Genomic DNA, 15605 nt, shown 5'->3' on the forward strand with positions numbered 1-15605 from the left:
GGAAGATTTATTTAAAAATCATAGGAGCCTGCAGAGGCTTTTCAGTCTACGCACTGGAATAGGCCCAGCAGGAGCCTGAGCAGGACCCCCACCTCCAGCACCTCCAGCCATGCATGACTTAAAAGGGCATGGCTCTATGCCAAGACAGTGGCAGAACCTGCTCCTTGGGTCGATTCTTGGCTTTTCCTTGAATGGCTCCAAGGAAGCGGCCAAAATAGTAATTCTGCCTTATTAGGTTGGGAGGTCGACTAAATTCATCTGACAAGGATTGTGAACTTATCCATCCATTATTTCATTTTTCTCGCTGAATATTAATTAAATACCTACTTGAGTGTATCAGGCACTGTCCTAGGCAAGGATCACTAACAATGGAATATTATGAACCTTGTGGAGCAACGGGACAAAAATAGCTAAGCATATTTTCTAAACTTTGTTGGCATCTGTCCTAACTCCTGTGATTTGCCAAGTTTCTTCAACCACACACCACAGTTCAATTTGGGTCTAAACAAGGGTTCTTTTGTAGACCCTGCCCTAAGAGTCTGTAGAGGGAGATCGCACTAGATTATAAAAATGAAGTCTTATGCAAATAGGAAGCTGGAATTAAAAATCCTAATAGCAACCTATGACTTGAGAGCTTCACCGCTTCATTCTAGTCTCTATTCAGCTGCGGGTCCTGCAATTCCTGTAAGCACAGCTCCCACTGAGGTTAATGGGAGTGTTGTGTGAATGTAAGTTTTGTGCTTAATCTTCTCCTGCTGAGTGAGCCTTGCTTGTCTTGGACTGACTATTACCGTACCAATCCCCTTCCCAACGGTAACACACTTAGCCCTTCCTTTCATGTAGCAGAGCCACTGGGCAGCGCTATGCTCCAGGTGAGGGGAAAATCAATTTGGAACAAAAAATGTTCTGCCCTAAGGCTTCTCCACTGCCTCATCTACATTGTCCAGAAGCCAGGGAATAAAAAGGTAGAATGGGTCTGGCTGCCATGGCTCCCTGGTTGAGCATCGACCTATGATCCAAGAGATCTTGGTTTGACTCCCGGTCAGGGCACATGCCTGGACTGTGAGCTCCATCTCCAGTAGGGGGCGTGCAGGAGGCAGTCGATCAGTGACTCTCTCATTGATGTCTCTCTCTCTCCCTCCCTCCCTTCCTCTCTCTGAAATCAATAAAGACATATTAAAAAAAAAAAAAAAGTAGAATGGCCCTAGCTGGTTTGGTTCAGTGGTTAGAACGTCGGCCTGTGGACTGAAGCGTCCTGGGTTTGACTCTGGCCAAGGGCACGTACCTTGGTGGCAGGCTCCATCCCCGGCCCCGGTCAGGGCACATGCGCAAGGAAATCGATCGCTGTGTCTCTCTCACATTGATGTTTCTCTCTCTCTCCCGCCTTCCACTATCTCTGAAAAGCAATGGAAAAATATCCTTGGGTGAAGATTAAAAAAAAAAAAAGGTGGAATGGTAAATCAGTAACGTCTGGGTGCACTGTAAGCCAGACTTGGGCCTACTAACTTTTAAAATTAGGCCTACAGCCATTAACCTTTTCATTCATGGAGTGAAAATGGGTGCAGGAGACAGAAAGCAGTTATTCTTTCTAGACCTGGCTCTGCTGCTGAACTGGTTACGCGTCCATAGGAAAATCCTTAGCTTGCTTTAGGGTTCATGTTCCCTGTCTGTAAAACGAGGATGTTGAGCTCAGTGTACTCTAAGTTCCCTTCCTGGCTTAGAAACAGATTTAAGGGTCTAGATCCTGGAGCAGCCACAGAGTTTTAAAAATTGTTTCAATGAATTGCTCACATTTATGTATCAGAAGGTTTTACATGGCCTATGAATTGCTGGCTTCTCTTGAGAAACTGGAAATGCTGGCATCATTGACCCTGCATTTCTGCCGGTGCTGCCTCGGCCAGAGTGAGTACAGGCTTCCCCGTCGAGCAGGGCAGTCCCTTTAGACAGTTCGTCACCATCCCTACCCAGTCAACTTTTCTCACCTTTTGAGTTTGTGGCCCGGTTTTAGGACTAGAATTAGCACAGTTTCATCAAAGTTACAAGTGAAATTTTTTCCATTATAGTTCAAATGATGGCAGGTCGATGGCTTAATCTATGATTCTGACATATATTTAATTCATTACAAGCAGGAGCCAAGAAGGGCACGTGGAGATTTTCAGGGAAGGCTCGCAGGAGGGATCCAAAGATGCTGGAGCTGCTTATGGTAATTTGACATTAACTCAGAGCCTAATTGTATCAGGTGAGGTGGCCTGGACAGTTTTTCCTCTGTTCCCAGACTTAACAAGCTTCCACCACAGAACTTTCTTTGTGAATATTAAATGAGCATCCTCTGGAAAGCAAATCCTCAAAAGGTCAAATTGCTAAAGAGGAAAGGTTTGCACAGCAAGGGCAGGAGGACTTGTGCGGTTTCTCAGCTTCATAGTTAATCTTTTATTAACTGTTCCTCATTTTCTTTTTCTTATTAATCTTATTATTCCTTTCAACTGGATCTAACTAGGGAAATATAGCAAAGGAGGTATATTTACTTATGCTTTTAAATAATGTAACAGAAGCCCATGAAACTGATGCAGTCCTTTAAAAATGGTGATTTCTCCTGGTCACGAGGAAGGTTTATTGTGCATATGAACCAAGCCAAATATCCCAAGTTGTTTCTTTACTGAAAACAATTTCCTCACACCTCCCTCACAAGGATGTTTTTTCTAACTTTACAGGAGAGAAAACCAAGGCTGAGGACATTTGAGTGACTTGCACGATGGGAGGACAGTCTGAGTGTTAGAACAAAGACTAGAACTAGGTCTTTTGACTCCTTGCCCATTGTATTATAGGGTTTGTCCTTGCTCTTCTGCAGGGGATTCCTAAATTTAAAAAATACAGAAATAAAAAGGGGAATGATTGTTATAACAGTAAGGATAGTGTTTACATCTAAGGAGGAGAGGGGTGTGATCTGAAAGGATATATGTATAGGGCTTTGCTCGACTAGGGGGTGGTTCTTCTGCCATTGAAAACTATTATAAAGCAGACCTAATCTGTGCCTGGGACTGTCCCAGTTTAAGCAGTGAACTAGGTTAATTATTAATAGTGCCCTTTTTTCACTCTCAAATGGGCTCTGTTTTAGATGATAAATTATATGGTGAGTTAATTATTATACACATGTTTTATGCATTTTTATGTATGTTTATTGTATCTCAAAAATTTTTTTAAGTTTAAAAATATATATCAGGAAGTCTGACTTATGATTATGATTCTAGGTCATTCCTGAGAAACCTTATGTTCGTTCTAAGATTCATGGTTACTGTACAGACCATAGTGTTAGTAGCTGTGATTCAGTGTGGACTTCCTGGGCAGAGGGGGGGTGTCCCCTTTTTGTTTTCTGGGCTCCTGTGGCAGGAGATATTTATCTGTTTCTTTGTCCTACATGTGTCTTGAGAAATGGTGTGTACTTTAGTCCTAATTGTGAAGGTCAGTCTAAGGTAATATATGAGAAAGTGCTTTGTAAACCATGAAGGTGGTTTTCCTTTTTTTAAAAAAAAAAAAAAAGTCTTTATTGATTTCAGAGAGAGGAAGGGAGAGGGAGAGAGAGAGATAGAAACCTCAATGATGAGAGAGACATTGATCGGCTGCCTCCTGCACACCCCCGACTGGGGATGGAGCCCGAAACCCTGGCATGTGCCCTGACAGGGAATTGAACCTCGATCTTCTGGATCATAAGTCAGTGCTCAACCGCTGAGCCACACCAGCTGGGCGTGAAGGTGGTTTTCTATCTGGAGTGACAGGAGTTTCCTAAATCCCTAAATGGCAGGGCCCCAGCATCAGTGCACTAGTGTGTCAGTTAGTCTTCCTATAATGGAGCTTTCCTACTTAGAACTTTTACAGCTCCTTAGTAGCTATAGAATGAGATCTAAACTCCTAAACTTGGCTTTTAACCCACCACAAACCAACCCCAACCAACCTTCCAACATTATTCGTACTGTTCCTCTTCAAGGAATATACAGAACCAAATTCAACCACATGCTGCTCCAAAAGTGCTACTCACTTTTCAACCTCACCTCATACTTTTCTTCCCATCAGAATGCCTTTTCCTCTTTCCTCTCTCTCAATCCCTTTGTCATGCCCTGAATATCTGTACCCCCCCATTCATATGTTGAAGCCCTAACCCCCAGTGTGATTGTATTTGGGGATAGGGCCTCTAAGGAAGTAATTAAGGTTAAATGAGGTCATACTGGTGGGGCCCTGATCCAATAGGATTAGTGTCCTTATTAGAAGAGACACCAGAGGGCCTGTACTCTCCACACATTCATTCAGAGGAAAGGCCATGTCTGCAAGCCAGGAAGAGAGCTCTCATCAGAAACTGACCCTGAAGGACCTTGATCTGGGACTTCTGGCCTTCAGACCTGTGAAGAAGTAAATTTCTGTTGTTTAAGCCGCTCATCCTATGATATTTTGTTATGGCAGCTCAAGCAGATTGAGGCAACTGTTTTGGAATAGCTCTTCCATCTGCATATTTGTCAAGGACCAACTCAAAGGCCATAAAACTTTCAATTCCTCCACTTTATTTGTACTTCTTTTTAAGACATCTGATGTTCTATCCTGTATTATGTAATTATTTAGTATGTTTCCTAACTCTCTTACTGGTAAGTTTTGGGGGTAACCTCTGATTCAAAGCTACAGCTCTACAATGCCTAGTTCAATGCTTGAAACTTATTAGATACACTATATATAAAATACATTAGTTGATATATAATATATGTTATATTATATATTAGTTGAATGATTGAATGAATAAAGGAGAAAAAAGAAATAGGGTGAGAAATAAGATACAAACTTTATTTAAAATTTAAAGAGAAAGCAGAGAATTGAGATGTGTATTAAAAAATGGGGAGAAATAAGTTAAATATTCAGTTTAGTGATGTTTATTTGTATTTATTTATATTTTTAAATCCTCACCTGAGGATGTTTTTTCCATTGCTTTTCAGAGAGAGTGGAAGGGAGAGAGAGCGAGGGAGGGAGGGAAACACCAATGGGAGAGAGACACATCGATTGGTTGTCTCTCGCATGGGGGGGGGGAGAGAAGGAGAGAAAAAGAGAGAGAGAGAGAGAGAGAGAGAGAGAAAGAGGGAGACAGACATTGATCGGTTGCCTCCCGCATGCGCCCAGACCAGGGCCAGGCTGCAACTGAGGTACGTGCCCTTGGCTGGAATGGAGCCTGAGACCCTTCAGTCCTTGGGCTGATGCTTTAACCACTGAGCCAAACTAGCTAGGGCCAGTTTAGTGATGTTTAAAAGAAAACAAACAGGTATCTCAGAGGAACTAAAGACAGAACTTTTTCCCATTGAGGTCTGACATACTGTTTGTCTATACATGGGGAGTTTGACTTACTGGAGTAGAATTTTTGCTCCAGCTTCAGGGGATGTAAAAAAAGACCATGGGCATGAAGTCAGCTGGTATGGGGAGACTTGCATTTTATGACTTGAGCCCTAATCATAGTTTTAAACTCTGGTATCAGACCCATGCAAGTGTGAGTCGTATGGGAGGGCTCAGAATTGGCCATTCATATCTGTTCTTTCCCCGGTGGTCCCATTTCTAGTTACCATCCTCCTGTCAGAGTCTCCCTTATCTCCAACCTCTTCTTTGCTCCCAATATGTGTTTTTTGTTTTTGTTTTTTTTTTGAGATCCCAAGGAGCAGGGAATCAGGGCAGCTTTATTTATGACAGCAACATACAGACTCCACACTTAGGTTCGCGGGCAAGGTAAGGACTGAGCCCAGGCCCTGCTTGTCAGGCCTCCTTGGCGGTGAGCTTCTCCTGCAGTTTCTTCCACACGCCTTTATTCATAGCCTTGAGCTGTCCCAGGGCGTCTGTGGAGAGGAGCAGCTTGTATCCTTCCAGGGACAGGCCACTGAAGCTCGCATCTCTGGGGCGAGGAGGGTACCTGTGTTTGGAATAGTTTGAATGGAGTCGTGCTAAGCTCCCGCACATCTGATCGCAGGCCTCGGGCTCTGCCACCTGGGTGTCCTCTCCTTCCGGAAACGCCTGTGCCACCCGCGGCCGCAGGAGGCGCCCAAGGCCCGGCCCTGTTTGGTCTCGTCCCCCCGCCATTCCTCACAGAGCTTGAGAAAACGCCAGTAATGGCTGGCCACCATTTCAGGCCCCGCTTGCCCCCCCCAATGTGTGTTTTTACAAAACGTTTTCATTGATGTTTAGAGAGAGAGGGAGGGAGAGGGAGACGGAGAAACTGATATGCTGCCTCCAGCACCCTACCGAGGATGGAGCCTGCAGCCCCGGCGTGTGCCCTGACCGGGAATTGAACTGGCCACCTCTTGGTGCCTGGGATGACACGCAACCAACTGAGCCACACCGGCCAGGGCCCCATATGTGGTTTTTAAATTTAGATTTTGAATGGGTAATATTCACATGGGTTCACTAGGTGAGTGAAATGTTTCCCTAAAGTCACGTCCAGTGCTTTAATCATAATGAGGATAATGGAGCTCAGGACCTTTCTAATACCTTTGTCCAAGGCTGAGCTGGAGGTGGGAACTGGGATCGAACTGCAGACAGAAAGCACATCCTAAACGATTCTAGAAAATCCCGCAGTTGCAGGGCATTGCAGTCAGGAAGATAGGTGTACTAGAGGAGGGCACACAGTGCACTTGGAGCAGCAGGAGTTTTTCCTCTGAGTATCCCAGAACGTCAAGGGGACAGTGAGGAAGGAAGTGGGTGACAGCGCACAGCGCAGGGTACAGGAGACCTCATTGGGGCTGCCCCGTGGGAGGCTCAGGAGGGCCGGGCTCCCTGGGAGAAGGGCATTGGGGGCATGGGGAGCTATCCAGTGCCCTGGGAGCGTGGGAGGAGGTGGCAGAGCAGCAAGTGGTAAGAGGCAGCCCACCAGTGGCAGGGTGGCTCCCTCACACTCACCTGACATCCAGACTCAGGGTTCTTGAGGAGCTTGGGCCCTTCTTAGGAGAGGGAGCTTTTCTCATAATTCTGTCAAAAAGCCACGTTTTTCTTTCTCTTCCTATCCCAGTGACTATTTCTAGAAAATATCCAGAAAAGGAGGGAAATAGGAAAGCCAAAAACAAGCCTGAAAAGTCTTCTAGAGAATGTAAATGGCATTGCTGTTTTTATTTTATTTTTGTCACGGTTGCTTTGGGGGAACGGATTTGAGTCCAGGGAAAGCTTGGGTAACTCCAGCATTTGCCCAGTTTCTGTTTTTCTCAGAAGACCTTGCGCTTTGGTACAATTACAGTGCCACTGTTGGAGCAATTACTTTGAATACTTTTCCACAACTAGCTGATTTTCCGGGTGGGGGTGGGGAAGCTTCTTTATAAAATTAAGAGCTTTATGTTGAGAAACAAAATGCGTAGATAGCCATTGGTGTTTTACTTGTCTTTAAAATTAAACTCTAAAAGACTTTTAGGTCTGGATGGGCAGTGCCTTCCCAGGGCCCTGAACTGCGGGCATGGGAGCTTATCCTTGCAGATGGGGAAATCCATCAGACACTCTTCCGTTTAGTATCCGGGGAAGGATTCTGGCAAGAGAGGGTTAGGGAAGAGAGAATTCGAGAGAACGTTAGGGAAGGTGTTTGCTAGGAGGTTCTGGTTTTACCTACATGACTTCCGTAAGGTCAAAGTCAGAACTTACCTAGGATTAGACATCGCAGCAACCATTTAGCAATCTTGGGCCTTTTGTAGATCTTTCGGAGGTGAAATATGTTCAGAGTTCAGGTTTTTGTTATATATTTTTTTCTTGCAGATTTAAAAAGTGATCCCTAGATGCTATCTTGCCCTTGTCCTCCATTCATCCAAATGGACAGATTGGAAGCCCCTGGAAGTCACAGTAAGCCTGCACCAGCAGCCCCTCACTAAAGAGAGGGTAACTTCTTTAGCTAAAAAGCCTCCAAACTTGAAGGAAGATCCATATTGCTAAGAAAAACTTACTTGGGTGTACATGTCAAATATGACCCCTTCCACCCAGCATAAACATCACTCAGCAATCCCTTGTATGAGTTTGAGCTTGTTTTATTTTATATTATAAAATGTCCTTTCTGACATTTTTGCTGTGAATTTCTAACTTGCTTCTAAGTTGCTGAAAGCCACACACCCCTGGCCATTCTAGGGTTCTCTGAAATGCACAGGAAATGTCTTTAGGTTTGGCAAACTCTCCCCTACCCCATTTCCCACACTCTTATTCCAAAAGTGTACATTTGGCATTGGAGAGCTTTTAATCATCTCCCTTCTCAGCTCCCTCAAACACACTTGTACTCACACTTTTTATGAAATTAAAACAGTTTCATTTTCAATCAGCTGACTTAGAAGGACCACATCTATCCTTAACCTTTGTCAGATATTCCTAAAAAAGCTCTACTTTTTTTCTTCTAACCTTCAATAATGCTATTTTTATAAATACATGTCAAGTCCATAAACCCATTTTTTCCCATCTGAACTTATTTTTCAATAGAGTAGTATGAAAATTGGGGGTGGGGAAACAGTACCAGAAACTGAAGGCCTGGAAGCTAGAATTGAGACATTACTTGAAAAAAATCAGAATGAAAATTCCTTCATTTCTTTAACATCCTACAAACTAAACTAAATTAAGGAAAATAAAGCAGAGATGGAGTACAGGGAGTGTTTGTTTACAAGTTAAAAAAAGGTGCCCCTAGGCCCTGGCTGGTGTGACTCAGTTGGTTGGAATATCTTCCCATGCACTGAAGAGTCATGGGTTTGATTCCCAGTCAGGGCACATACCCAGGTTTTGGGTTGGATCCTTGGTAGGGGCATGTATGGGAGGCAACCAGTAGATGTTCCTCTTTCACATTGATGTTTCTCTCTCTCTTTCTCTCTGTCCCTCTCTCCCCCCTCCCTAAAAATCAATTAAAAAAATATATCCAAAAAAAAAAAAAAAAGGTGGCCTTTGAGTAGTCTTGAAGGAGGTGAACTGAGGGGCTGTGCTGACATCTGGGGGAAGAGAGTCCCAGGCACAGGAAACAATAGCAAGTCCACAGGCTCCCAGGGGAGCATCCTGGAGAGAGCGAGAAACAGCTAGGAGGATCTTGCTGGAGCAGCAGGCGATGAGGTCAGAGAAGTGAAAGGAGGCAGCAGATCCTTCAGAGCCTTGTTGGATAATGTAGGTACTGTGGCTTTTACTGTGATAAGATGGGAAGTCCAGAGGAGAATTTCAAACAAGGGAGCAAACAGCAACTGATTTAACAAGACTACTGGCTGCTGGGTTGAGAAGGGAAGGGGTAGGTGTAGAAGAGACCAGCTAGAAGGCCACTGCAACCATCCCTTCCAGAAATTAATCAGGAACGTTTGACTGGTTTACGAAAAGGGAAGAAAATATACTTGCAGAATACAAAAAAATCCCCCAAAACCCAAAGCAATTATTTTTCAGATGTTAAAGTTGCAAGAAAAAGATTTGTCAGTTACTCTGCTACAGTATCTCTTCCAGATGCAGTGGGCTTGGGAATCCTAGGAAGCTAGGTCTTCAGGATTTTTTTCTCCTGACCAATGGCTAAACCTAGTAGGTTTTGATCCGTGTGATCAAGAATGAGCCTTCAGCCCGGCCGGGCGTGGCTCAGCGGTTGAGCATAGACCTAGGATCCAGGAGACCGCGGTTCGATTCCCGGTCAGGGCACATGCCCGGGTTGCGGGCTGCAGCCGATCAGTGACTCTCTCATCATTGATATTTCTTTCTCTCTCTCTTCCTCTCTCTGAAATCAATAAAGATATTTGAAAAAAAAAGAATGAGCCTTCAGCCCCGGCAGGTGTGGCTTAGTGGGTTGAGCATCCTCCCTTGTACCGAGAGGTCCCAGTCTTGATTCCCGTCAGGGCACATGCCCACATTGCACATTTGGTCCCAAGTTGGGGTGCGTGCAGGAGGCAATTCATGGATGTTTTTCTCACACATTGATTTCTCTCTCTCCCTCTCTTCCTTGCTCTCTCACTAAAATCAATTAAAAAAACACCAACAACATTAAGAAACCCTAGCCGGTTTTGCTCAGTGGTTAGAGCGTTGGCCTCTGGACTGAAGGGTCCCGGGTTTGATTCGGGCCAAGGGCCTTGCGGGAGGCAACAGATCAATGTGAAACACATCGATGTTTCTCTCTCTCTCTCCCCTTTCCACTCTCTCTGAAAAGCAATGGAAAAAATATCCTCAGGTGAGGATTAACCGCCCCCCCCAAACATTAGAAAAGAAAAAAATGAGCTTTCATGTCTGCTTACAATACCTGCCCCCTGCCATTTCCCAAACTTGCCTGGTGCCTGTTAGAAATACAGACTCCTGGGTCCTACCCTTTCAGTAAGCAGGAAATGGGGTCCATGGAATATATACTTTAAGCAAGAATATGAGTAGATGCTTATGTTCTGGAAGATGGGGAAACTGCTCAACTCTAACCCCACTTCCAGCACACCCTTTGGGGGTTAAACGGAGTACACACGGGAAGCTCTGCAGAGCGCTCAGGCGGCCGGCAGGTGGCGGCACCGGACCGCGAGCTGCAGAGTGCGCGCGTCCTTTGGAGAAGCGAGAGGCTCCAGGACAGCGGGTCGGTGCGGTGCTAGGGCCACCCGGCCGCCAGTCCCGGAGCGGCGCTCACGCCGAGAGGAGGGGGGCGCGGCCGGTCCCCGGCTTCATTTCAGGCTAATGTGCACATTAAGCCGTGCCTAGTGGGCTCCTGGGGCAGGAAGGCGCAGCCCTCTCTTCACCGGCACCGAGCGCTGGGATGCTCTCTACGCGGTGCAGCGGAAACCGGCCGCCTCGTGCCCCAAGACACTAGTCCAACCGGGCCGTACCAAGTACCTGGTTCTACTACTACCAAGGCTCCTCAGGGAACCGCGAACCCGCGGACCGCATCTTTCATTGGCAGCCGGACTGGAGGCCCCGCCCCTTTCACACAGTTCTCCTCTGTGACTGGCTCTCGGGCCCCGGCTGGCCACACCTCCTCCCCTCGCACATACACAAGAGTCACGCGCCTTTCAGTAGGAAACTTGGCGTGCAGAGGAGGATCGTGGCCCTCATCTCCCCACCCACTTACCTTGCCATTGGTCCGCGGCCCCGCTCGCGACCACGCCCCCATTCCAGCCCCCTGGCTGGGAGGGCGGGCGCCCGCTCGTGACTGGCTGGTCGGCTTGCCTCTCGTGGTAGCGGCCGGCGCTTTCTCCTCCCCCTCCTCCTACCCGCGAGCCTCCAGGTTCCTCAGCTGGCCCGGGCCCAGTCAGTGTCAGTCGGGGAGGCGGACTGCTGAGCAGGGGTGCAGACGCTCCGTTGCAATTTCGTTCAGGGGCCGGTGCCTGCACTCGCGCCGCCGGGTGGGAAGGATGAAGCCGCAGCTGGAGCAGCCACCCTATGATTGGCTGTGGCTCTTGTGAACCCGAAGTAAAGATGGCGGGCGGGCAGGCATCCGCCGCACTGCCCACTTGGAAGATGGCGGCGCGCCGCAGCCTCAGCGCCCGCGGCCGGGGGGTACTGCAGGCGGCGGTGGAACGGCTGCTGCCGCTGCTACTGCTGAGCTGCTGCTGCGGCGCGGGAGGCTGCGCCGCGGCGGGCGAGAACGAGGAGACAGTGATCATCGGGTTACGGCTGGAGGACACGAACGACGTGTCGTTTATGGAAGGGGGGGCGCTGCGGGTGAGCGAGCGGACTCGGGTCAAGCTGCGGGTGTACGGGCAGAACATCAACAACGAGACATGGTCCCGCATCGCCTTCACGGAGCACGAGCGGCGGCGCCACAGCCCTGGCGAGCGCGGGCTGGGGGGCCCCTCGCCGCCAGAGCCGGACAGCGGCCCCCAGCGCTGCGGCATCCGCACATCAGATATCATCATCTTGCCCCATATCATTCTTAACCGCCGCACATCGGGCATCATAGAGATCGAGATAAAACCGCTGCGCAAGATGGAGAAGAGCAAGTCCTATTACCTGTGCACATCGCTGTCCACGCCAGCCCTGGGCGCCGGCGGCCCGGGGTCCGCGGGTGGCACGGTCGGGGGCAAGAGCGGCTCCGGTGTGGCCGGGCTCCCGCCGCCCCCGTGGGCTGAGACCACCTGGATTTACCACGACGGCGAGGACACCAAAATGATTGTGGGCGAAGAGAAGAAGTTCTTGCTGCCCTTTTGGCTGCAGGTGATCTTTATTTCGCTGCTCCTGTGCCTGTCGGGCATGTTTAGCGGCCTCAACCTGGGGCTCATGGCCCTGGACCCGATGGAGCTGCGCATCGTGCAGAACTGCGGCACCGAGAAGGAGAAGAATTACGCCAAGCGCATCGAGCCCGTGCGCAGGCAGGGCAACTACCTGCTGTGTTCGCTGCTGCTGGGCAACGTGCTGGTCAACACCACGCTCACCATCCTGCTCGACGACATCGCCGGCTCAGGCCTGGTGGCCGTGGTGGTCTCCACCATCGGCATCGTCATCTTCGGGGAGATCGTGCCCCAGGCCATCTGCTCCCGGCACGGCCTGGCTGTAGGAGCCAACACCATCTTCCTCACCAAGTTTTTCATGATGATGACCTTCCCCGCTTCTTACCCAGTCAGCAAGCTGCTGGACTGCGTCCTGGGCCAGGAGATAGGCACAGTCTATAATCGGGAAAAACTGCTGGAGATGCTCCGGGTCACGGACCCCTACAACGATCTCGTTAAGGAGGAGCTGAACATTATCCAAGGGGCGCTGGAGCTCCGCACCAAGACGGTGGAGGACGTGATGACTCCCCTCCGGGACTGCTTCATGATCACTGGTGAAGCCATTCTGGACTTCAACACCATGTCGGAGATCATGGAGAGCGGCTACACTCGCATTCCAGTGTTCGAGGGAGAGCGCTCCAACATCGTGGACCTCCTCTTTGTCAAAGACTTGGCCTTCGTGGATCCAGATGACTGTACTCCCCTGAAAACCATCACTAAATTTTATAACCACCCCTTGCACTTTGTTTTCAATGACACCAAGTTGGACGCTATGCTGGAAGAATTTAAGAAAGGTGGGAAATTTTGGTATCTTTCATTGGCTTGCTCTTTTTCTCTCTCCATACTCCTCCCTGCTTGAGTCCTCAACCCTCAGACCAACCCCCCAAGGCGAGTTGACCGGAATTTCTCCTCTCTTTTAATTGCAAAGTTGAAAGGGTGGCGTGGCTTTGGGGGATGGGTTCAACTAGTAAACGCTTCTAGGTTCTTTAAAAGCACAAGGCTGCCATCACTTGCTTTTTCCCATATCGAAAACGTAGGCTTCCTATTTTCTGTGCATGCTACTCTTCGCCGCCCTGGTCTTGAGTGCTCTGCTGCATTCATTGCCCGGGTTCTGAGTGGATAGATGAAAGGAGGGGGCGGCTAATGCCATGCTATGCCATTTGGTTGACATGTACTAATCGCAGGCATTTGGAAATCATTTCAATAGCTTTTCTAAACCCAATACAGCCCTTTTCCTCCTCCTCAAACATTCACTGACGTTTCAGAGATTGGAGGTGCATTTTCCAATAGCTTTTGTTCCTGGTTGTCCGCTGACCTGTGGGGGAAGATTGAGGTCTGCCTTTGATGATAGAGGATGGGATAAACCAAGTATCACCAAAAAAATTCCCTCCTTTGAGTGTGACTTGCCTTAGCTAGAAAAGACGGGTTTTAAAACACTGAAGTTCTTTATTAATGTATAACTTGGAAAGACTAGAGGTAAGTTAACCTTTTATGAGGCTATAACTTGTCTAGCGTTCTTCACTATTTGTTTATGTTTACCTGATAACAAATAAAATTTCCCAAACCAAGCGTGGTTTTGGCAGAAAATCTGAATCTTTAACAGTGGGATGAATCCCTCTATTATGGTTTATTTATTCCTTGAGTTTTTCTGGTGTAAAAGTGTTCTTTATAACCTTGACCACCCGGTACATTAAATTGCAGTATATCTCCAAGTCAGCATCCACTGTTCCGGGGAATTTTAACAGGGAAGAGAAGTGCAGAGTCTGAGGTGCTCACCTTTCTTGCATCGTGGTATTTTTGTTTGTTTGTTTTACCATGTAATGTACAACTAAATAGCAGGTCATACTATTATTGCTGAAATTCTGCCTTCAAAAAGTTTCCAGTAAATATCTTGTGCTGTTATTTGAAAACCAAGGGAGGTTGAGTTTTTAAATTGCTATCATGCTAGTGCATATGCACATATTAAAATATCTGTATACACTTTAAATACCTGATAGTCCTCAAAACTAAGTTTTCCTTCTTCAAATAGAATTTTGATCACAGATAGTGGTCTCTCCACTGAAAAAGACCATGCATAAGAGTGACAGCTCACTGTATGTGATGATCTCAACGTATTTATAGAGTGTGTGGTTGTCCTAATTCCATTTCCCTGCCTGAATGGGGTCCTGTCTGGAACAGGGACCACATTGCAGTAATTTTCAGATAAAGGAATAGAGCAGAATGTGCTTCTGAGATCGGTAATTTGCATTTAAAAGCAGAAGGAGATTCTTCTGGGTTCTTAAACAGTAAAAAGAAAATGTCCATTATCTCTAGGTGACAGCTTCTTTTGGCCATGCCATTATTCTTTCACTGCCGAGTTGTTAATTAGACCATCTAACCAGTTCCTTCTTTCAGTAATATCTGTAATACAGAAAGATATCTTTAAATGCTTGAAAATGCCTATGAAATACTTTCTTTTTTTTCTGTTGCTTAATTTCCCAATATCAATACAGATCATTTATTCTCTGTTTTTTTATTCAGAATGTTTGCACATCTGATGGATTGATAGTCTGTACTCCCTGCAGAAGCCTTTAATTCACTTATGTATCTTTTTTCTGTGGGAGTTTAGTTCTGTACCTCACAACTCATTAATCCTGCTTCTAACTCAAAGTTTCAAAATTTGCATTTTTTTGACATTTGTTTTTGGTTGTCCTTGAACAGTTTTTCTATGACTGATTTATTTTCATGAGGAACTGCTCCCCCCCCCCCAAATTACCTCGCACAGTATTTTTGAACTATATCACTTAAGTGGTTCAAGTAGGAATATTTTCTCTTGAATTCTAGAAAAATAATAATACACAGATTTTAATTTTGTCCTTAACCAGAGTAATGTACTTGGTCAAGGAGACAGTACAAGTTATAGGTACCTTCAAGCTAGTGGCATATTTGGAAGAGTGGACAAAGTGCAGATGGGAAATTCGGGTCATGATCTTAAAAGGATAGAGTGGGTGGGTGTTATTTAAACTCTGGGAATAATTGATTTTTTGTCGTTCTTTTTTGGATCTTTTTTTAATGATTTTGTCCCTCTGACCTTATTAACAACTGTGTATGAGTTAAAATATTTCAACTGATTTCTTTCTTCTTCGTTTTCTAACTCAGTTATGAAAATGCAGATAATCAACTGTTGTTTTTCTGTATTGAACAATGGTGTGTGGGTTGGTTCGAAGGCTTTTTATTCTTCCCGTTCCTTCTTTCTACTAACAGTACCCACTGTTAGCCCCCCAAAACTGGTTAGATCATGAAGCCAGATCTCATTGATAATTACCCTTCCTAATTAAGAATGTCTTCATTGAAGCCTTTCCTGTATGTAGTTGTACGTCGTTAGTCTGAGTTATTCTTTACTAAGGAGGGGGAAATTTCCTGTAATGTGTAAAGAAATGAAAAGCTACCTTTATGTGAGTA

General features: G+C 46.5%; 1 protein-coding gene and 1 pseudogene across 2 annotated transcripts in view; one reads left to right on the top strand and one right to left on the bottom strand.

Annotated features, from left to right (window-relative positions):
* Positions 1-5731: 5731 nt before the first annotated feature.
* Positions 5732-6140, bottom strand: LOC148091567 (ubiquinol-cytochrome c reductase complex assembly factor 2 pseudogene; annotated as a pseudogene).
* Positions 6141-11233: 5093 nt separating this feature from the next.
* The window catches only part of CNNM2 (cyclin and CBS domain divalent metal cation transport mediator 2), a 90536-nt gene continuing 86164 nt past the window's right edge, over positions 11234-15605 (top strand). The window contains exon 1 of one of the 2 annotated variants that reach the window (XM_016220008.2): positions 11234-12958. In XM_016220008.2, coding sequence (XP_016075494.1) covers positions 11338-12958 — 1621 coding nt within the window. In that variant the 5' untranslated portion in view covers positions 11234-11337. The remainder of the gene's footprint in view (positions 12959-15605) is intronic. The other variant, XM_016220009.2, reaches the window with a different exon arrangement.

This window comes from Miniopterus natalensis, chromosome 14 (genome assembly GCF_054644295.1).
Source record: "Miniopterus natalensis isolate mMinNat1 chromosome 14, mMinNat1.hap1, whole genome shotgun sequence".
Lineage (NCBI taxonomy): Eukaryota > Metazoa > Chordata > Mammalia > Chiroptera > Miniopteridae > Miniopterus > Miniopterus natalensis.